Source organism: Oncorhynchus masou, chromosome 31 (assembly GCF_036934945.1).
Source record: "Oncorhynchus masou masou isolate Uvic2021 chromosome 31, UVic_Omas_1.1, whole genome shotgun sequence".
Taxonomy (NCBI): Eukaryota; Metazoa; Chordata; class Actinopteri; order Salmoniformes; family Salmonidae; genus Oncorhynchus; species Oncorhynchus masou.
In genome coordinates, this window is record NC_088242.1 from 95,613,491 (window position 1) to 95,635,506 (window position 22,016).

At 42.9% G+C, this 22,016-nt stretch overlaps 2 protein-coding genes and 9 non-coding genes across 17 annotated transcripts; all 11 read left to right on the plus strand.

The window, feature by feature from the left end:
- The first annotated feature begins 826 nt into the window (after positions 1 to 826).
- ncl (nucleolin) lies at positions 827 to 8,063 on the plus strand. The gene is made up of 16 exons (XM_064952609.1): positions 827 to 971; positions 1,987 to 2,085; positions 2,175 to 2,289; positions 2,451 to 2,564; positions 2,931 to 3,035; positions 3,308 to 3,457; positions 3,762 to 3,845; positions 4,033 to 4,159; positions 4,496 to 4,632; positions 4,956 to 5,082; positions 5,189 to 5,325; positions 5,518 to 5,650; positions 5,984 to 6,129; positions 6,336 to 6,465; positions 6,804 to 7,093; positions 7,308 to 8,063. The coding sequence occupies exons 1-16, from the start codon at positions 954 to 956 to the stop codon at positions 7,367 to 7,369; spliced, it is 1,974 nt and encodes a 657-aa protein (XP_064808681.1). The 5' UTR covers positions 827 to 953; the 3' UTR covers positions 7,370 to 8,063.
- On the plus strand, positions 2,707 to 2,843 carry LOC135525387 (small nucleolar RNA SNORA57). Its single transcript, XR_010453155.1, has one exon. It is a non-coding gene; the product is annotated as a small nucleolar RNA SNORA57 (small nucleolar RNA).
- LOC135525383 (small nucleolar RNA SNORD82) lies at positions 3,156 to 3,229 on the plus strand. The gene has a single exon (XR_010453151.1). It is a non-coding gene; the product is annotated as a small nucleolar RNA SNORD82 (small nucleolar RNA).
- LOC135525385 (small nucleolar RNA SNORD82) lies at positions 3,894 to 3,966 on the plus strand. The gene has a single exon (XR_010453153.1). It is a non-coding gene; the product is annotated as a small nucleolar RNA SNORD82 (small nucleolar RNA).
- LOC135525388 (small nucleolar RNA SNORA57) lies at positions 4,290 to 4,426 on the plus strand. Its single transcript, XR_010453156.1, has one exon. It is a non-coding gene; the product is annotated as a small nucleolar RNA SNORA57 (small nucleolar RNA).
- LOC135525381 (small nucleolar RNA SNORA75) lies at positions 5,774 to 5,905 on the plus strand. The gene has a single exon (XR_010453149.1). It is a non-coding gene; the product is annotated as a small nucleolar RNA SNORA75 (small nucleolar RNA).
- On the plus strand, positions 6,502 to 6,637 carry LOC135525382 (small nucleolar RNA SNORA75). The gene has a single exon (XR_010453150.1). It is a non-coding gene; the product is annotated as a small nucleolar RNA SNORA75 (small nucleolar RNA).
- Positions 8,064 to 8,133: 70 nt separating the features above from the next.
- Positions 8,134 to 12,406, plus strand: LOC135524792 (nucleolin-like). Of its 7 annotated transcripts, none has more exons than XR_010453022.1 (6): positions 8,134 to 8,557; positions 8,790 to 8,878; positions 9,572 to 9,671; positions 9,952 to 10,034; positions 10,371 to 11,833; positions 12,171 to 12,406. XR_010453022.1 is itself a non-coding variant. In XM_064952614.1 (5 exons), the coding sequence occupies exons 2-5, from the start codon at positions 9,998 to 10,000 to the stop codon at positions 12,259 to 12,261; spliced, it is 330 nt and encodes a 109-aa protein (XP_064808686.1). In that variant the 5' UTR covers positions 8,929 to 9,671; positions 9,952 to 9,997; the 3' UTR covers positions 12,262 to 12,406. The 7 variants fall into 7 exon arrangements, 2 of the variants coding, with proteins under 2 accessions (XP_064808686.1, XP_064808685.1); XR_010453024.1 differs by lacking the exons at positions 8,134 to 8,557; positions 8,790 to 8,878 and adding an exon at positions 8,900 to 9,212 and having other exon boundaries at positions 10,407 to 10,488; positions 11,714 to 11,833; XR_010453023.1 differs by lacking the exons at positions 8,134 to 8,557; positions 8,790 to 8,878 and adding an exon at positions 8,903 to 9,212 and having other exon boundaries at positions 10,371 to 10,488; positions 11,714 to 11,833.
- LOC135525391 (small nucleolar RNA SNORA57) lies at positions 9,013 to 9,149 on the plus strand. Its single transcript, XR_010453159.1, has one exon. It is a non-coding gene; the product is annotated as a small nucleolar RNA SNORA57 (small nucleolar RNA).
- On the plus strand, positions 9,800 to 9,873 carry LOC135525384 (small nucleolar RNA SNORD82). The gene has a single exon (XR_010453152.1). It is a non-coding gene; the product is annotated as a small nucleolar RNA SNORD82 (small nucleolar RNA).
- Positions 11,963 to 12,099, plus strand: LOC135525389 (small nucleolar RNA SNORA57). Its single transcript, XR_010453157.1, has one exon. It is a non-coding gene; the product is annotated as a small nucleolar RNA SNORA57 (small nucleolar RNA).
- Positions 12,407 to 22,016: the final 9,610 nt, after the last annotated feature.

Sequence of the window (22,016 nt, forward strand, 5' to 3'; positions counted from 1 at the left end):
TCACTTCGAGCATTGACTTCTCAAACCCTAAATCCCGGTCTGCTTCACCATGCGGTTCTGAAAGTCGTGATGTTGCGCCTCTGGGTTTATAAACTCTTGTGGCGCAAAGCCTGCGCAGATTCCCTGATCTGAAGCGTATAATGTCTTCATCATTATACCAGTCACAGTTCTGTTGTATAACGTAGAGTTGATGTGGATCAGATAATTAGTGCAGTGCTGAACATCAGCACACCATAGTCAAAGAAGAAGCACGTGGTTGATAGGCAGCTGGAGGAGACCACGTGGCTCAAATCGAAACAGCTGTGTATCAATACAAAGTGTCATTTCAATCGAAAAATTTTAACAAATTCCAGCAATTTATTGAGCATTATAGTGTATTTTTGGACAATCGACATGTAATGAAATTTTAGCTGTCTAATAGCTAGATGGCATGTACAAACATACATAATGGCTTCAAAATATGTGTAGGTATGGTGGACCAAGGACGCTTGTAGGCTTACGTTGGACATGCATAAGCATAGCCCAAGCCTCAAAGGATATCATTTTTTGCAGTTATATAATTAGTCAGATGTGAACAAAGAAATATAATTTGAAATAACCAAGCGTGTGATTCAACGATAACCGATTCGTTTAAATTCACATTCGAGTAACTGCTTTTTTTTTTGGTGGGGGAGGCCTTGTTTTAAAATCAAGTGCAAAATCCGCGTGCACGTGAAAGCCCCATACGCAGACACTATGCAAATGTTTGCTCTGTGAGTGGAGGAGATTTGTAATGTGGGCGGGGTACAGTGTACGCGCAGAGCAGGAAAGTAACCCGCGCGTCTCTCTACGTATCTGTCTTTCTTCCTCGGTGTTCGAAAGAGTAGGTTGGGCCACGTGCAGCGAACATTAATCCTTTTTTTGTTGAGCTTTAACATTCTACACGTCCAAAATCGTCCAAACGCAACACAACCATGGTGAAATTAGCTAAGGTAAGACAACTTTGTATACTCTTATGTTCCGTTACTTAAATCGTGTGGTTTGTCAATGCGGGTGTTTTATTTTTTTACATCCAAAATGAAGTATCCTCTCTTGCAATAAACGACAGCCCGACATTAGAAAATGGCAGAGACACGCATTAATGTTGGCTTGCCCATTTCATTCTACTACTTAGCTACAAAAATATATATATATTTATTTAGTTGGTGTTAAGTCTGATACAATCGTTTTGTGGCCTTTATTTTTTTTTATTGGAGGTTAAGCAGTTAACGTATATCTCGACCCAGATTTGATCAGCCATGTTTTCTCTGTTCTTACAGTTCTGCCTAAAATGGCCATACATGCGCGTTCGCGAATCAAGCGTGCTCTTTCGTACCCTGGCTCGCTCGTACGTTCACTAGTTAACAACTTATTTCTGTAATTTTGATGGTTGATGTTTTTTTTGTATGGCGTTATGACATTTTATTAGTTCAATCTAAGAAGTTGGATTTTGACTTCCGTAGGCAATGTGCTGGTTTAGCTAGCTAATGCTAACTAGCTTCCTAGCGCTAATGTTTTGAGGTCTGTCGTGTACCATGTTCGTTATTTATGAGCTGAATGTTTCTTCAACCGGGCATATTGCTAGTTAAACGTGGCGACAATACTTCGAGACAGGCTAATTTGGTGTACAACAAAACTAACAAATAATTAACATTAGCAGCTAGCTAGCGCCGTACTTGTGCTCTCCACGTGGGTTGTGCGCCAGCCCCCAAATGCCCCACACGAGGTGCGAGCCCAAAAGTCGGCAAGTTACAAGCAAGTCTGGTTTGTCACATTCGCTCGACGTTGCTTCAAATTAAATAGGTTAGTTACTGGCTGTACTAATAAATATTTTTGCCCATATGTTCATAGCAAGTCGCTTTTGCGTTCAGGTACATGGCTAGCAAGTAAAACCACTAAACAATTCCTAGATTTGATTTGTCCATAACTTTTTTTATAGTGCTTAACCCAAGTTTCCAATTTTCACAGGCAGCGAAGAAACAGGCTAACCCCAAGAAAAAGGCCCCACCACCTCCTAAAGAGGTGGAAGAGGAATCCAGTGAAGAAGAGAGCGAAGAGGAGGAAGAGGTAAAACTAACCACTCCGTGTGGTAACATTCTCTCTTACAGAAAAATAACTCAGTTTTTTAATGTGTTGACTATTTTCAAATGTTCCAGGCTCCACCTAAAGCAGTAGCAAAGAAGGCTGTCACACCAGCCAAGCCGGCACCGAAAGCAGCTAAGAATGGAAAAGCAGCAAAAAAAGCAGAAAGTGAAGAGGATGACGACTCTGGTAAGGACCTTGTCAATTTCTGTACTTCGTCAATAGAGATATTTGACGGGAAATATTTGAATCGGGCGCTCAGCCGGCAGCATTCGTTTCAAAGGAGCTATTTACACTTCCCTTTACGTTTCTGGTTTGTGAAGTTACACTGACACTTGTTGCCCTTTCAGAGGAAGAGTCTGAGGAGGAGGCCCCCCCACCCAAAAAGGCCCCAGCCAAAGCCGCACCCGCAAAGAAAGCTCCAGCTAAGACAGAAGAGTCAGATGATGATGATGACGATGATGGTATGAGTATCTCCCCATACCTAATTTTTATATTTCTATTGGATACAAAGTGAAAATGTCAGGACAATTTAATGAGGGTTTTACACTGGTCTCAGTGGTTTATGGCTTGAACAATTTCACTGACTACTAGTAACCCGGATCACCTCCATTTCTTGGCACACCTGTAGTTGCGCAGTACTCACGTGTGATTGTACGGAGGTAGAACAAAGCCAGTGCTATGTCTTCGGTACCAGTGTGTGTTATCGTCTGCTGGTCCTATCCTCAATCGCTGGCACACTTGAAGCCCAATTGAGTTCTAGATGCACCTTTGGCGGTTTTACCGAATAAGTTGGACATGAGGATGTTTAACGTTACTCTCGCCCGTAGATGAAGAATCCGAGGAGGAGGCCCCACCCCCAAAGAAGGCTGCTGCCAAGCCCTCGGTGAAGGTCACTGCAGCCAAGGAGGAGTCTGATGACGATGATGATGAGGGTGGGTCTCGCTGTCTTCCTTGGACGTTACACGTAGGGCCTATTGGTCGAAAAAATGGGTGGTAGTTAAATGTGGTACGGGCCACACTGGCAGATCGATATAGGAGGTCGGCTGAGCACAAGCACACTTGATGAACAACAAGGGACTTAATACTGAATGTATTTGATGTCACTACTTATTTTTATCTGATGTGCCCAACCCCTGGTCAGTAAATGGTCTGTAGTTGATGGTTTGGATCTTGTGAGACTAAAGCCATCTGTCGTGCCTTCCAGACTCTGAGGAAGAGGAGATGGATACCGCCCCGGCACCCGCAGCAAAGAAAGCCGGCATGGTCAAGGCTAAGGAGGAGTCTGACGACGATGAAGATGATGACGAAGAAGACGACGACGAGGAAGATGATGATGACGACGATGATGAAGATGGTAAGTAATATTTTGATTTAAGGTTTATTTCTATTGCCCATTTGGTGACGGGCAATCATCACAGCTGGGTATTATTGTCCTTATGCCACATTCACATGTTGGTCGGTACTCTGAAATGACCAACTTGCTAATATGTTGTAGGCAAACATGTCACATTCAACCAGTTGTCAAGTTGGACATTTCAGTTTCCAGGTGAACACGACATTAGCCCCTGCCTCCACAGAGCTGGTCTATACAAAAGCTCCCCTCTCACATCTGTTATTTGAAGGTTTTTGGGTCCTAAGCAGGCTGTTTTGTTCCACAGAGGCCCCAGCAACTCCTGCAAAGAGGAAGGCCGACAACAAAAAGGAGACCCCGCCTGCCAAGAAAGCCAAGTCCGAAAGTGATGGTAAGTGATGGTTCAGCCCTTTCAACACCTGCTCCCACACTGAACCATGATACGCATGATGAACAACAAGGGACTTAATACTGATTCATTTGATGTCACCTTCATGTTATTCTGACGGTGTTCGTAGGTTGCCGTTGATGACGGTCGTTTTAAAGCGTAACCAAATTGATCGTTTTTCCTCCCTCAGATACGTTCTGTCTATTTATCGGCAACCTGAACTCAAACAAGGACTTTGATGAAATCAAAGAAGCCTTGGCAGCTTTCTTCTCAAAGAAGAACCTTGAAGTTCAGGACGTCAGACTTGGCGCGTCAAAGTAAGTGACGGTGGATTCCTATGTTATTGATGCTCCACTCAGGACTTCTGGTCGTTCCTACTTTTCAATTGGCCAGACACAACTGGTGTTCTTGATGGGAGAGGGTAGTTGACTTTATTGACCAGGATTCCCTCCATTTCTTGGCACACCTGTAGTTGCGCAGTACTCACGTGTGATTGTACGGAGGTAGAACAAAGCCAGTGCTATGTCTTCGGTACCAGTGTGTGTTATCGTCTGCTGGTCCTATCCTCAATCGCTGGCACACTTGAAAAAGACAAGGAAGCTTAATTGATGTTTTATATGCAGTCTTCTAATGCACATTGTCTTGCGCAACAGGAAATTTGGCTATGTAGAATTTGCCACAGCGGAGGACATGCAGACGGCCATGGAGCTGAACGGCAAGAAGTGCATGGGACAGGAGTTGAAGATGGATAAGGCCCGCAGCAAAGGAAACTCCCAGGATGAGAAGAAAGGTAGGGGGGTGTTTCCTTGCAGACAGGTTCGCGCTCTTGGCTGAAGTCAGACAGTCATAGAGATCGGTGCTTGTTCAACAGCCCAGATTTACATTTGTTACTTAGAGTTGTTTCTATTCTTGCTTGAACAGATGCTAAGATTGTATTTGTTTGAACTTTTGCATAGTAACTATTTTGGGCGCAGCTGAATGCTCATTGTCTGTATTTTAAGAACTCCCCTGTCAACTCGTGCACATCGTCCTCTCTTTTTTTGTAAACACATGAAGCGGTCTGTACTGTACCATCACAATGGGAATATTCATGCTCTCCATCTCGTTTAACAGATAGGGATGCGCGGACCTTATTTGTGAAAAACCTGCCCTTCTCGGCCACAGAAGACGACTTGAAGGAAGTGTTTGCGGACGCTGTTGAGATCAGGATACCCCCAGGCCAGGACGGTTCCAATAGAGGGTGAGGACCTGTCTTTGTTTCCTTGTTAATGCATTTGCATATTGTATCTTAAAGGCCTGATTTTTATAATAGTAAATTTAACCAAGCTGCACCCCACCACACACAGCATTGCCTACATTGCGTTCAAGACTGAGGCCATTGCGGACAAGATGCTAACAGAAGCCCAGGGTGCCGATGTCCAGGGACGCTCGATCATGGTCGACTACACGGGTATCAAGAGCCAGAAGGGAGGCAGACCACCAGGTACGCACCACCGACTAGGGGGCATTTTAGTTCTTCAATCAGGACCAGGTCGTGATGAACTATTTTCTTCCTGACACTCTGTGACGATTTCAAAGATAGTCAAGTACTGAAATACTGGTCTGATGCGACGTATACTTCCGTGATGCTGATGCACGCCAACATCCACCCTAATCTTCTTGTTCCTTCTCTTAGCTCAGGCAGCGGCTGAAAGCAAGACCCTCATCGTTAACAACCTGTCCTACAGTGCTACAGAAGACTCCCTTCAGAGTGCATTTGAGGGAGCTGTTTCCATCAGGGTACCACAGAACAACGGCAGGCCCAAAGGGTGAGTGGAGGGGTGTTTTCCTGCAGCTTCACTAGTTTCCTGACTGTTTTGGTAAACTGGCAGTGCCTACTGCTCTGTTGGGTGTGACCTCATGGGATGGGTCAGACTAAACCCCCCCCCCAGGGCTTCTCATGAGCTCCTCTCTGCCGATCAGTGGCGTTGTATGGATTCGCACGAGAAGTAGAGACAAATCACAAATTGAACAGGCACCCCCTAATCTCAACAGGTGTTGCCCATGTCTACTGTGAAACAATTTTAAGGTCTCATCAACCCCCACCCCCACTTCCCCAATAAGGATTTATGTTCCTGAACCTATTTGTCTCTCCTGTGCAGGTTTGCTTTTGTGGAGTTTGAGAGTGCAGAGGCAGCCAAGGAGGCGCTGGACAACCTAAATGGAACCGAGATTGAGGGCAGGCAAATCCGGCTAGAGTACAGCCAGAACAGTGGAGGCAGAGACGCTGGAGGCAGAGGAGGTTCCGGTAGGTTTTTTAAAACTTTACTCCCGTTGTTGTTGTCGTTCTTTAGTTGTGTAGACTGTTGTCAGTTAGAAAGGAAGTTGGCTTGTCTCCTGTGTGAGTGGTTGGCTCATCCAGCTACCTGTGTGCATCAATAGTAAGTCGCTCCTGATAAGAACGTCTGTTTAAATGTAGCATTGATCAGTTCTCTCTCTCTCCCTCGTTGCCAGGAGGTCCCACAAAAACCCTGTTTGTCAGAGGGCTTTCTGGAGACACCACAGACCAGTCACTCAGAGACGCCTTCGACAGTGCCACTGGGGCCAGAGTGGTGACGGACCGCGACACGGGAAATTCTAAATGGTAAATGATGTTGTAACTGCTATATAGCCTTGGGACTTCTTCTCATGAGCTCCTCCTGTCCCACACAGTGACAGTGAATGGATTCGCACGAGAAGTAGAGCCAAATCACAGTCAAAACAGGCACCTACCTTGAACTCCGTGGCAGTTTGCCCATGTCTGATGTGAAACAAAAATGATGAGAGGGTAGCGATATGCCTCTAGTTATTACTGAAGGCCCACAATGCATTTGCATTGCATATCAATTGTGCTTGCAAGAGATATCAACCACTTCCTGTTCCTTTCTGCAGACGTGCGTTTCTCTTTCCTCCCTTCATTTGTCTCCTTCCTTCCCCCTCCAGCTTTGGATTTGTCGACTTTGACAGCGAGAGCGACTGTAAGGCGGCCAAAGAGGCCATGGAGGGCGGCGAAATTGACGGCAGCAGCGTGAACCTGGACTACGCCAAGCCCAAGGGCGACAGCGGTGGATTCCGTGGGGGTCGCGGAGGCTTCGGCGGCGGTGGCCGGGGAGGTCGCGGCGGTGGTTTCGGACGTGGCGGCGGCGGTTTCGGCGGCGGCAGGGGGGGACGTGGCGGTGGCTTCCGGGGGGGCAGAGGAGGTGACCGCGGGGGCGGACGTGGTGGATTCAGAGGTAAAGGTTCAGAGTTTGGCTCTTGTGTTGCGTAGACCAGAGATGATGGATACTTTTCACTCTGATATCTTGTGATGAATCTCATAGATAGTAGGTACTGATCTGGTCCATTGAACTGCTGAAGCAGTCTACTAACTTAGACCCTCGTGATAATGTGCTTCGTTCAAAGGAGCAGGCCATGACTTACCTACACCATCTTTTTTTTTTTTTCTAGGTGGAAGAGGCGGTGGATTCGGAGACAAGCCCCAGGGCAAGAAGATCAAATTTGATGATTAAAATCCCTGTTTATTTTACTGTTTTGAAAAGACTCTGTTTTCATCACCGTACCCATACGCTGGCAGAGCCTTTTGGACATTCCAGAAAGCTTCATTGATATATAACTGTAATGGGCTCTCTAGCGCCCCCCCCTCGCACCAACCTTTTCACCCTCTCAGCTTGAGAGCTGCCTGTCAGTTTTGAATTGTCCTTCCTGCATCATCCACATGAGTTTGTTTGTTTTTTTTTCTCCCAAAAGAGTTAATGGAATGTCTGGCAACCCTGTTTGCTGTGAAAAAAAGCCCTGTTTGTTCAGGTACATATTGTACATTCAACAATTTGTATTTTCATTTTACCTTTTTTGTAAGAAAGTCCTGTATCCTTTAATATCCTTGTTTTTGTTCTAGTTTGCTCTAGGTGAGACTGTATAACGGTAAAATGTGCAAGGCATATTGTAATGGATGGAAGATTAAATCAGCCCATGCCTGTTGGGCGTTTAGAGTCTCGTAAATCGGTGTTTTGTCATGTTTTTGGGTGGGTTGCAGTCAATGTCTTTAGAAGTCAAGAGGTACTAGAGGCCTCGAATAACGTTATACAAAGAAAAATGTATCATATGATATTTGTAGTGCATTGACTAAATCTTGCTGTTTGAAAAATGTAAAGGTTTTCACAAGTGTGATAATTGAATAAACCGAAGTGGCGATTTGTTTTTTTATTTTAAACGTCTTTTGACCTTTCCTTTGCATAATCCTCTGGAGTTTTCCAACTAATCATTTGTTCTTTTCCCGTTATGGCCCTTAATTTTATTTGAAGAGGAACTCTTAATAAAGACCAGCGTTAGGTGAAGCTAGGTAACTCTTTTAGATAGTTAGGGATAACCCAATTGCGCCCAGGATCTCATTCTCATGTCTGCCCTGGTAATGGTAAACGTAAAGCAGAAAAATGTGCTATTTTAAACAAAGCTGCCACTCCGTCCTTAATATTTGAAATTAGCCACCCAGAGAAACAGGCTAACCCCCAAGAAAAGGCCCCAACATCTAAAGCCGTGGAAGAGGAAAGTGCGGAGGAGGTAAGACTAACCTCAAGTGGACACTTTCTCTTCATAGACGCACCATGACTTTAATGTGTTAACAATGTTCCAGGCCCCACCAAAGGCTGTCGCACCAGCCAAGCCAGCACCGAATGCAACTTAAAATGAGGATGACTTGGGTAAGAACCTTATCAATTTCTGTACTTTTCCCCCACAAAGTTAATTAATGGTAGATGATGAATTAAGCGCTCAATCGGCAGCGTTCATTTCAAAGGAACTGTTTAAAACACTACCCTTCAAGGTTCTGTTTATTGAAATTTGATTGTTTGCTAAGGCTACTTGTACTGACCATCAATGCTTGTAGTTTTGGCTAAGTAAATGACACTGCCCTTACACTTGTTGCCCTTTCAGAGGAAGACTGAGAAAGCCCCCACCACCACCCAAAAAAGGCCAAAGCCACACCCACAAAAGCTCCAGCCAATGCAGAAGTCAGATTTACGGTATGAATATCGCCCCATATGTAATTTTTATATTTCTATTGGATACACAGTGAAAGTGTCGGGACAATTAATGGGGGTTGGACACTTAAGTCTTTTGTTTGAACGATTTACGTGACTACTAGTAACCCGGATCCCCTCCATTTCTTGGCACACCTGTAGTTGCGCAGTACTCACGTGTGATTGTACGGAGGTAGAACACAGCCAGTGCTATGTCTTCGGTACCAGTGTGTGTTATCGTCTGCTGGTCCTATCCTCAATCGCTGGTACACTTACAAATATGAAACGGGGCCTCATTAAATGGGCTCTATGCAACACTCTTGAACGATTTTTAAGGGTATAGTATTCCTTTAAAGGATTTATTTTTAACTCTACATATTAATCTCCAGCACCACATCAACATGTAAGAATGGTGTCTTTCTATGTTTCGTAGCAGAGGAAGATGTTTGTAGGCAATGCCTACTTGCTTTTGGTCAATCACTCAATGCACACCGATGTCATTGGAAACACCAATTGTTATTATTTTTTTTACTACAAACATGCACCATTTTCACAAGTTTGGTACTGGACAAGTGTACCTTCTTTTAAAGGTGGTAGACCCTTAGAATGTTTAATTCTACTGGGGCCCTTGTGTTTAAGTGGTTTTACCAACGAGACTGCAAACGCTGATGTTTAATGTTACTCTATTGTCTTTAGATGAAGAATCTGAGGAGGAGGCACCCCCTCCCCCCCCACACACAAAGAAGGCTGAAGGTCACGGCAGGCAAGGAGGAGTCTGACGACAACGATGATGAGGGTAAGGATGGGGCCCGCTGCTGCCGCCTATCTTGGGCGTTACACGTAGGGCCTATTGGTCGAAAGGATGGTAGTTAAATGTGGTACGGGCCACACTGGCAGATCGATATAGGAGGTCGGCTGAGCACAAGCACACTTGATGAACAACAAGGGACTTAATACTGAATGTATTTGATGTCACTACTTATTTTTATCTGATGTGCCCAACCCCTGGTCAGTAAATGGTCTGTAGTTGATGGTTTGGATCTTGTGAGACTAAAGCCATCTGTCGTGCCTTCCAGACTTCCAGATGGATACCGCCCGGCACCCGCAGCAAAGAAAGCAGGCATGGTCAAGGCTAAGGAGGAGTCTGACGACGATGATGGTAAGTGATGTTTTGATTAAGGTTAATTACTCATTTGGTGACGGGTGGCTTGGTCTCCGGCAGTCATCACAGCTGGGTATTATTGCCCTTATACCACGTTCACATGTTAGTCAGTACTCTGAAAAGTCCCAACTTGCTAATATGGTGTAGGTAAACGTGTCACATTCAACTAGTTATCAAGTTGGACATTTCAGTGTCCAGGTGAACACGACATTAGCCCCTGCCGCCACCTTTTGGTGTTGGCACATCTACGGGAGAACTTTCATAGATTTCAAAGATGGTCAGGTACAGAGCTGGTCTATACAAAAGCTCCCCTCTCACATCTGTTATTTGAAGGTTTTTGGGTCCGAAGCAGGCTGTTATGTTCCACAGAGACCCCAGCAACTCCTGCAAAGAGGAAGGCTGACAACAGGAGACCCCCGCCTGCCAAGAAGGCTAAGTCCGAAAGTGATGGGTGAGCCCTTATATTCAGCCCTTTCAACACCTGCTCCCACACTGAACCATGATACGCATGATGAACAACAAGGGGTTAACCTCTTGAAACTCCCCATCCCGGATCCGGGATTGTGACTAAGCCTCAGGCTCATTAGCATAACGCAACGTTAACGATTTCTGAAAATCGCAAATAAAATTAAAATAATGCGTTTGCTCTCAAGCTTAGCCTTTTCTTAACAACACTGTCATCTCAGATTTTCAAAATATGCTTTTGAACCATAGAAATTGACTAATTTGTGTAAGAGTATGCAAAGCTAGCATAGCATTTTGTGTAGCATGTAGCACGCAACATTTTCACAAAAGCCAGATAACCAAATAAATAAAATCATTTACCTTTGAAGAGCTTCTGATGTTTTCAATGAGGAGACTCCCAGCCACATACCAAATGCGCAGTGTTTCCTGAAAGCGTCTGTGTGTAGGAGAAATCGTTCCGTTTTCTACATTGCGCCTGGCTACCGAAACGAACCGAAAATGCAGTCACCTACAACGTAAAACTTTTTCCGGATTAACTACATGATATCGACCGAAACATGGCAAACGTTGTTTGGAATCAATCCTCAAGGTGTTTTTTCACATATCTCTTCATTGACATGCAGTTCGTGGAAGCTTGCTTCTCTCTCTGTGCCCCATGGAAAAATACTGGCAGGTGACTTTTGCGCACCAATTTCGGCGCAGGACACCGGGCGGACACGTGGTAAATGTGGTCTCTTATGGTCAATCTTCCAACGATCTGCCTACAAATACGTCACAATGCTGCAGACACCTTGGGGAAACGACAGAAAGGGCAGACTCATTCCTCTTGCGTTCACAGCCATATAAGGAGATCATGAAAGACAGAGCCTCAAAAATCCTTGTCATTTCCTGGATGCCAAGTCATCTTGGTTTTGCCTGAAGCTCACGTTAAAGGGCACGCACAGAGAAGATATTTGTATTTCTGGACACGTCAGAGTGTTTTCTTTCGAACAGTAGCAATTATATGCATAGTCGAGCATCTTTTTGTGACAAAATATCTTGTTTAAAACGGGAACGTTTTTCTTCCAAAAATGAAATAGCGCCACCATAAGTGTAAGAGGTTAATACTGATTCCTTTGATGTCACCTTCATGTTATTCTGACGGTGTTCGTAGGTTGCTGTTCATGACGATTGTTTAAAACATAACCCAATTGTTCGTTTTCCCCCCTCAGATATGTTCTTGTAGGCGGCAACCTGAACTCAAACAAACACTTTGAAATCAAAGAAGCCTTGGCAGCTTTCTTCTCAAAGAAGAACCTTGAAGTTCAGGACGTCAGACTTGGCGCTTCAAAGTAAGTGACGGTGGATTCCTATGTTATGATGCTCCACTCAGGACTTCTGGTCGTTCCTACTTTTCAATTGGCCAGACACAACTGGTGTTCTTGATGGGAGAGGGTAGTTGACTTTATTGACCAGGATTCCCTCCATTTCTTGGCACACCTGTGGTTGCGCAGTACTCACGTGTGATTGTACGGAGGTAGAACAAAGCCAGTGCTATGTCTTCGGTACCAGTGTGTGTTATCGTCTGCTGGTCCTATCCTCAATCGCTGGCACACTTAAAAAAAGACAAGGAAGCTTAATTGATGTTTTTATATGCAGTCTTCTAATGCACATTGTCTTGCGCAACAGGAAGTTTGGCTACGTAGAATTTGCCTCAGGGGAGGACGGCCTTGGAGCTGAACGGCAAGAAGTGCATGGGACAGGAGTTGAAGATGTATAAGGCCCACAGCAAAGGGAACTCCCAGGAGGACAAAGGTACATTTATATTACTGTTGCTATTTGTAGTGCATTGACTAAATCTTGCTGTTTGAAACTAATGTTTTCACAAATGTGACAATTGAATAAACTGAAGTGGTGATTTTAAAGTCTTGACCTTTCCTTTCAAAATACTCTGGCGCTTCCAACGATTGTGGACATTATTTTTTCCTGGGATGGAACCTTCTGAAGTGGTTAAAAAAAAAAACTAGTGTGACATGAGTAAGTTGACTATTGACTAATGACGACCAGCCATTAGCTGAAGCCAGCTAATTATTTTTGGTATTTAGAGAACCCATTGAGCCCAGGGTCTCGTGCCTTGATCACAGTAGTCCAATGTTAAAAAAAATACAACACAATTTAAGGAAAACTCGGGTCCTTTATCCACACTTGAAATTGATCATCCACATTATGTAACTTGCTCCAGCAGTGAGGTGTTAAATAAAGTGGTATTAACAGTGCCTTCAGAAACTATTCATACCCCCATTCATATTCGTGTTGCGTTAAAGCCTGAAATCAAATAAGATTACATTGATCTTTTTTACTCCGATCTACAAAGGCTACCCCGTAACGACAAAGGGTAATTAGTTTTTTTTGCATATTTATTGATACATGAATTGCTTGTGTGAATACTGCATTTTACACCCTTGAGTCAATGCATGTTAGAATCACCGTTGGCAGTGATTGCAGTTGTCTTTCAGGGTGAGTAAGCTTTGCGCACATGTTTTTTTTTTTTTACAATATTTGCACAACTAGGACAGTTTAGGAACAAATTCTTATATACAATGATGGCCTACCCTGGCCAAACTCTTCATGACACCGAGCCAATTGTGCGCCAACCTATGGGACTCCCAATCATGACCGGTTGTGATAGAGACCCGAATCCGGGTCTGTAGGGACGCCTCTAGCACTGAGATTCAGTGCCTTAGACCACTGTCCATTTCTATGCACACATTTTCAGGTTTCAGCATAGATTTTCAAGGACCTTCCACTGTCTTGGAAAGCAACTCTAGTGTAGTTTTAAGTTATTGTCCTGCTGAAAGGTGAATTCATCACCCAGTGTCTGGTGTAAACCAGATTTTCCGCTTGGATTTTGCTTGTTTTAACTATTCCGTTTCTTGATTTATCTGTAAACGCTACCCAGTCCTTAATGATTACAAAAATACCTGTCACATGATGCAGCACCCTCTGCTTGAATTGGTGGAGTGTGGTACTAAGTAATGTGTTCTATTAGATTTGCCTCAAACAACACAATGCATTCAGGGCAAGAAACCTCCCTGGTCTTTGTGGTTAAATCTGCTCAACTGAGGGACCTCTAAAGAGAATAGATTTTATGTGGGGTACAGAGATCAGGATGTCTCACCTTGTTTTTTGAAACACTTATTGCACACAGTGAGTCCACACCGAGCAGTTTGTCGTGGCCTTCGCTGAATTTGTACTTCGCCCCCCCCCCCATAGAAATAGTGTGCTTATCGGGCGACATACAAGTCTGATGAACAACATGGTGTAAAGACAGGCAAGTTATCAATCTTATATCTATATTTCATAGATTTTTGTTAGATTGGGGTCAACTCTTGTTACATTAAATAAACTACTACTTAATAAAATAAAATTATGCGATTTCTTGCATGCCGTGTGGTCTCCAGTTCTTCACCGGAGTGGTGGCCATTTTGTGCCCAAAAACTAAACCCCGTCACGCTACTTTTTTGTTTGATCGGCAGCGTAGCCTCGTGGTTAGAGCATTGAACTAGTAACCGAAAGGTTGCAAGATCAAATCCCCAAGCTGACAAGGTACAAAATCTATCGATCTGCACCTGATCCTGAACAGGCCGTCATTGGTCCTGTGTGGCTCAGTCGGTAGAGCATGGCGCTTGCAACGCCAAGCGTCGTGGGTTCGATTCCCGCTGGGGCCACCCATATGTAAAAGTAGTGGCCCCAGCCGACTTGTAAGTCGCTTTGGACAAAAGCGTCTGCTAAATGGGATATATTATATTATTATATTATTGAAAATAAGTTGTTCTTAACTGATTCTATTCTTGTCAATCAACATTTTTGCTTAGATTTTTCACAGTAAATTGCCCCGATAATCTTTGTATAGAGCTCCTGAGGGGAGCACAGCTCATAATAATGGCTGGAGCGAGTTTAACGTATTTAATACCGTTCCGCCCCTGCCATTACCACGAGCACATCCTCCCAAAAGTCAAGTTGCCACCAACCCCCTTCCCCGTGCATCTGAGATATCATGGTGTCAGCTTGCACGAGCTCAACACCAGAAGCAACTCGACTGTAAGTGGTGTTATCTCAGATACAATGAAGATTGACAGTTTAACACAGATGAAAACACATGTCCGGGTAAAGTGTATCGATACATCTGGGTCGGATCAAACGGCTCCTTCTGGTCTGCTCGTGTTGACATCCACTGATATCTTGCCACGTAAAGATCTTGAACAAGAGGTGTGGGCCAGACTTTCTGTATGAACACCATGACGCAAGAGGCAGACACACACGAAAGTATCGACCTACCTGTGAAACCAGCTCCATGCTGCGCACACACACACACACACACACAGAACATACCTCAATGCCACAGCCTGACAACAGGAAGTGTACCCAATGGGAACCCAGCCTGTAGTGTTTCTTCGGGTCTTTCCATTCCTCCAGTAGCTGAGTGTAGAAGATGGTTGTGATGACGTAGGTGTTGTAACAGTTCTAGGTGGTGCTGTAGCAGTTCTGGGAGCCTACAGAACTCTGAGAAGGTAATAATGTTCACACTCTTTTATGATTCTTATGACCGGTTCTCGTGACCTGTTCAATGTTAATGTCTGCTATGTTTTTGTTTAGTGTCTTACTGCAGTTGGGTTAATAAAGCTCTTTTTAATTTAAAATTGTTGTCCTCATTACATGGTTATGTCTATGAAATACAATTTTTATTAAATCTTGGAGTGAATTTGAGAGTAAATAACCAATTTATATCTCTTTATCCACGTTACCCTAGTAACGTGAGAATTTTGTGATGACATTTTGGAAAGTTTGAAAAATGTATTTAATGTTTTGTGTAACTCAGTCTAAAATGTTTAGAGCCATTATGAGAATTTATTTTAGTTCGAATTCCGAAGTGAAACCATACTTTTTTTTTTATTAGAGGCCGCTGACAGATTTTATATTTGCAGTAATTTAATTGGTTTGAGGGACACCGGATTAATATGGAAATTTTGATTTAATTACGTATCCTAATCAGACAACTTCCATAGTGTCCACAACAGGGTTGAAGCCAAATTCCATCAGGAAAAAAATTGCCAATCATAATAGGGCTTTGATGCCCAAGATGAGGAAATTGTTTTTTTTTTAAGTTTAAATATGTGTCGTGGGGTGTTCAGAATAGTTTAGCAATTATTTTTTTGTATAAAATCACCAAATAGTCAGACTTAATCCTACCAGTTTGGTGTAATAACCCAATTCCACTTTGACATTATGGGCTTTTATGAGTTGCCCAGTTTAAAAAGTAAACATATAATAATAAAAAAATAAAAATTGACTCAATTTAAAAATCAAGCTGTAACTATGGATGTAAATTAATGACAAAATTATACAAGCATGTAAAGTATAACTTGCACACGTAAAATATGAGTCTTGTGAATAAATAAAACACAAACGTATAACCTGATGTGTGATTAAATACAACACTTGCAAACGTGTAAATTGAGATGTGAATAAATTCCATAAGATTTGCAAGCATGCAACTACATTTGAGAATTAATCCAACTAATTTACTAAACTTGTGACAAGTGAATATTCTTCTGCGAATCAAAACTAAATTTGCCGATGTCGAATCTGTCGCACCATAGCTTTGGCACTCCATTTGGTGACTAAACTATGCCAAAAAAATGAGCAGATTAAAAATCTACAAGCAAACCGCACAGGAACACGAGCTCTGGTGGACAGGGCTTTTTATTCTGACCAATCAGGGGAGGTGTTGTCATTCTGGAATGTGCAGGACATGTGTTTCACCCTATACTTCAGTGGTTTCACTTTGGAGACAGGTGAAAGCATGGCTCGGTGAAACCCACCTCAGGTGAGTTTTTGACATATTCCAACTAACTAAAAGGATTAATGACTAATGCATGTGTAAAGCAGCACAGGAAGATTGTGAATAAAAGCAACGTTAATGTAAAGTATTCGTAGGTTAAACCTCCGCGCAAATAGCAATCAAAGTTAGCGTTGGCAAGCTAAAATCCGGTGTTCTCCCCTCAATTTAAGCTAGCTGCATCTGAAGTCAATCTGCATGGCGACACAAAATGACGACGAAAGGTTTTCCTACTAATCATTTGTGGAAATATTGTATTTCCAATCCACTATAATGCAATTGTGATGATCATTATTGTGACGAAATGGGCAACCATGACAAGCTTTTTTGGGCAAGCTAGTATAGCTGTGTGACTGCTGCGCATGAGAGCAATGGACATTCAGACTGCGTGATTAATCTTTTACGTTGGACTCGTTTGGCCTTTCTTAATATTGGTTTGAATTACATTCTCTATAAATCCCTGTCACTGCCAGGACATCTTTCAGTTACCCAGCGGGGCTCATTTGGACTCATGCTGCCAAGTATGTTAGTGATTCACCTAAACGGCTGCGTCGGGTCCATGAGCTGTTGTTGCATCTACAAGGGCTGTTTCCACTGCTTGCTTTATTTAGTACAGATGCACAGAGATACATTTGGCTCCAAGCATGTATCAGTGAAGTTAGCTTTAACTACTCCAAACATTCACCTTTAACTAATAAAAAAAAATCTTAATTTTTCAGGATTTGCTGCTATAAATCGTGGAGAGGCTCAAATTGAACTTGATGCAATTGCTAGAGCGAGCTCCCCTCGACCTTGACTTCTTGGAGTTCATATGCGTTTGTAGTGCTCAGTTCCGTTGCAAACCAAATCGAGATTCCCCTGGAAGTGGTCGAACGCCTTTAGTAAGCTACATCGTTTGGTCACTAATTTCTATCAAGATGCAGAAGCACACACACTGATGTGGAATTTGAGGAGGGGATGACTGGATGTCCAAGCATAAGCATTCATGAAGACTATACCCTGACTCCTTTGCTTGTTCTTGCTCTCATGTATTGCAAAGCTGTTTGGGGAGTCTATAAGATCCATAAGGACAGTAAACAGGTGCATGACAGATTAAAGGACTTTCGGTAATGGCATTACAGTGCCTTGCGAAAGTATTCGGCCCCTTGAACTTTGCGACCTTTTGCCACATTTCAGGCTTCAAACATAAAGATATAAAACTGTATTTTTTTGTGAAGAATCAACAAGTGGGACACAATCATGAAGTGGAACGACATTTTTTGGATATTTCAAACTTTTTTAACAAATCAAAAACTGAAAAATTGGGCGTGCAAAAATTATTCATTTATTGTCGCGGGACTGATGGCAGCGGTTGACTCAATGGGACCATCGCAGACTTTTTTGGCAGTGACATTTATGTTGCTGCACTGCAGTATGGGCAGGGGATGGAGGAATGTAAATATAAATCCTGCTTCTCCATTGGCTGCCTCGTCACCTATGACAGCCTGGCAAATGATGCCTGTCACCAATGTGAGTCATACTTTCTCTAACCTTGCGCACGGGATGTTTGCTGCTTTGTTTGTAGAACACCGGCGTTCTCAGCTGACCGTTGCCACTGAAGGATCTGAAATTTGGCTGTAATCTGTAAGTGAATTACATGCAACTCTACACGGCTTTCCACATTGTTAATCGACTGTTTGTATGCATGTCTTAATTTCATATTTGGGTTGAGCTGTGGTCGGTTTTAAGGCCGGGTGCACAGTAGTAATGTGCGGGTCAGCTGTTTGTTCACCCACACCTGCCTGCAATTGCTAATAACCCAGTCGCAAACACCTGACAATATGTGATAAAGAGAAAATCTGAGGCCCACACCCGATGCTAATATACACTGAGTGTACTCAACATTATGAATGGCTCTTTCCATCAAAGCTATGATCCCTTATTGATGTCACTTTTTTTGTGTGTATTTTAACCCCTAGTTCTCCCCAATTTTGATCTTGTCTCATCGCTACAACTCCCCGACGGGCTCGGGAGAGTAAGGTCGAGTCATGCATCCTCCAAAATATGACCTGCCAAACCGAGTATCTTAACACCCGACCGCTTAACCCGGCATTAGCTCATCTGAGCCTTTGGAAGTTCTATGAGTGTTTTCAGACATAAGATAGAACTGGATCAACACCTGCTTGACGGCAGTGACCCATGGTTGTTCCAGAAATCTCCTTATCCCCCCCGTTGGCGATCTCTGCGGAACGTAGCTGGAAATGATCTATGATTTCACAGATGGATAAAAGAGAAGGTAAAATGAACCAGTAATTACTAGGGTTCACGCTAATAATGGAGGTGCCACATTTTCACTCTCCGCTATGTCAATTCTTTGAGAAATAAGCCAATAATAACCTTTGCACTTCTTGGTGGATTGTTGGTTGTTGGCTGATGGACCTGCAGGTAGGTCACTCGCAGCCAGTGGCCCGGCCGGCCGACCCCAGGTAGGCAACTCGGATCAGGGGAACCACTCGCCAAGACGAAACGTTAGCTTACAGCTATACAAGCTAGTCATGGTTGCACGTTTCATCACAATAATGCATTGTCAAATGGAGCTGATGAACATCAAAATTGCATTATAGTGGATTGGAAATACAATCATATTTCCACAGGATGCAAATGACCAGTAGGAAAACCTTTTGTCGTCATTTTGTGTTGCCATGCAGATTGACTTTTGATGCAGTTTAACGTTAGCTTGCTTAGATTGAGGGGAGAACACCGGATTTTAGCTTGCCAAAGATAGCTATTTGCACAGATGTTTAACCTATGAATACTTTACACTATCGTTAATGTTGCTTCTATTCACAATCTGCTTGTGCTGCTTTACACATGCATTAGTTATATTCCAACTAACTAAACGGATTGTTATTATGTTATAAAAAAAAACTCACCTGAGGTGGATTTCGCCGAGCCATGCTTTCACCAGTCTCCAAGGTGAAACCACTGAAGTATAGGGTGAAACACATGTCCTGCACATTCCAGAATGACAGCACCTCCCCTGATTGGTCAGAATAAAAAGCCCTGTCCACCAGAGCTCATGTTTTTCTGTGCAGCTTGCTTTTTAAAATTTACAACTGCTAAACCTTTGGTTTAAGTCGAAAATTAGTGCCAAAATTCTGAGCCCACAGATTCGACATTGGCAAATGTATACTGAACAAAAATATAAATGCAAAATGTAAGGTGTTGGTTTCACGAGCTGAAATAAAATAGCCCAGAAGTTTCCCATATGCACAAAAAGCTTGTTTCTCTCAAATGTGCACACATTTGTTTACATCCCTGTAAGTGAGTATTTCTCCTTTGCCAAGATAATCCATCCACTTGACAGGTGTGGCATATCAAGAAGCTGTTAAACAGCATAGTATTGCAGGAGAATTTCTGTCTCTAATAAAGACATTCTGTGGGGATAAAATCATTCTGAATGGCTGGGCCTGGCTCCCCAGTGGGAGGGGTTTATGCCCAGCAAGGCCCACCCATGGCTGCACAATGCCCAGTCATGTGAAATCCATAGATTAGCGGCTCATGAATTTATTTAAATTAACTGATTTCCTTATATGAATTGTAACACTGTAAAATCATTTACATTTTTTGCATGTTTTGATTTGATATTTGTTGTGTTTATATTTTTGCCCAGTGTAGTTTTGTTTCACAGAAGCGTCACCAGTCGCAAGTTTAGTAAATGAGTTGGTTTCATTCTCAAATGTAGTTGCATACTTGCAAATCTTATTGAAAGTATTCACATCTCAATTTACATGTTTGCAAGTGTTGTATTTATTCACACATCAGGTTATGCGCTTGCAAGTGTTTCATTTATTCGCAAAAGAAGTTAAATGTTTGCAGCAAACAAAAGGCAACTACAAAACCCATTATACAGGTGCAACTCATATTTTACGTGTGCAAACCATACTTTACATGCTTGTATAATTCCGTCGTTAATTTACCTCCACATGTAACCACAGAGTTTCTAAGGACAGGGGCTCAACATCGCAAGACTTCCGGGAATTCTTGCGAAACAGACAGGCCCGGGATGTGTGGTTTGAGAAGAGAGAAGTGAAAAAATTCTTCCTTAAACTGTTAATTTTCTCAAAATCTAAAGAGACAATTTAGATTCGAGAAAATATCTTAAGTATATAATCTTGTTCATACCCCAACCTCGTGAGAGTGACAAACTCACACGTTTTCATTTTCGTCAAAAACAATGATTTATCAAAGGACTACCTTTTTGATTTGACGGCTCGCGCAGTTCGGTGCGAGACGTCAGTTAAACCCGACGAAGTCAGCTTTATGAAGTCGTCGACAAGCGTGATGTGGGATTTCTATGGAGCAAGATAGCTGCCAAAAGGTTGAACGTACCTATCGTTAGGATCGTAAGAAAATGTATATGTAAATTATTGGGATTGTAAGAAAACATAAAACGTAAACGTTAAATTAGGTCTGTAAACGTACAAACCCTATGTTATGACTGTGAATGAACATTTACACAAAATTATTATTTTACATCTCCCCTTACAGATCTTTTTTCTAAGTGCAAACTTTTGTCATTAATGTGACATTTGCAAAGGACATAAACCGAATGTAGCAAGTCTCAGATAGCTAGTCAATCAAGCAAGGGGTTTGAATACTTTCTGAATGCACTATACCTACTTTGGTGGAGACCCTGAGTAACCTCAAGGGTTAACCAACCCTGTGAATGGGTTTGGTATTTAGATTTTAACAGTAAAGTTAGGTAAGTCGGAGGCTTGTGTAGTAGAGCATTGTAAATAATTAAGTGACCTATGGGGTTAAATGAGGACCAGACAACATTTTGATACAGGATGCAGTGATGAGTATTAAAACTGCCACCTGTGATAACGCGAAGGGCACTATGGCAATTGACATCCAACGGTTTAACAGTATTGGCTGCTTCATTCTGGTAAATGGTGTCACCATAGCCAATAATTGGCTGGAAAGTTGACTGTACAATCCTGCTATTTAAGGATAGGGTTAGGGTTATTTCTAAAATCTGTTTCTTAAAAAGAAATACTAATATATTATTTTAGGAGAACCGATATTTAGTCCATCTGAGAATTGTGAGGATTTGATAACAACATATACACTATAACAACATATACACTATATATACAAAGGTATGTGGACACCCCTTCAAATGAGAGAATTTCAGCCACTCCTGTTGCTGACAGGTGTATAAAATTGAGCACACAGCCATACACAATCTCAATAGACAAACATTGGCAGTAGAATGGCCTTACTGATGAGCTCAGTGACTTTCAACATGGCACCGTCATAGGATGCCACCTTTCCAACAAGTCAGTTTGTCAAATTTCTGCCCTGCTCGTGCTATTATTGTGAAGTGGGAACGTCTAGGAGCAACAACGGCTCAGCCGCAAAGTGGCAGGCCACATAAGCTCACAGAACGGGACCGCCAAATCTTGAAGCTCGTAGCACATATGCTCGTAGTCTGTCCTCAGTTGCAGCACTCACTACAGAGTTCCAAACTGCCTCTGGAAGCAACTTCAGCACAATAACTGTTCGTCGGGAGCTTCATGAAATGGGTTTCCATGGCCGAGCAGCCTCACACTAGCCTCAGATCAACATGTGCAATGCCAACCGTCGGCTGG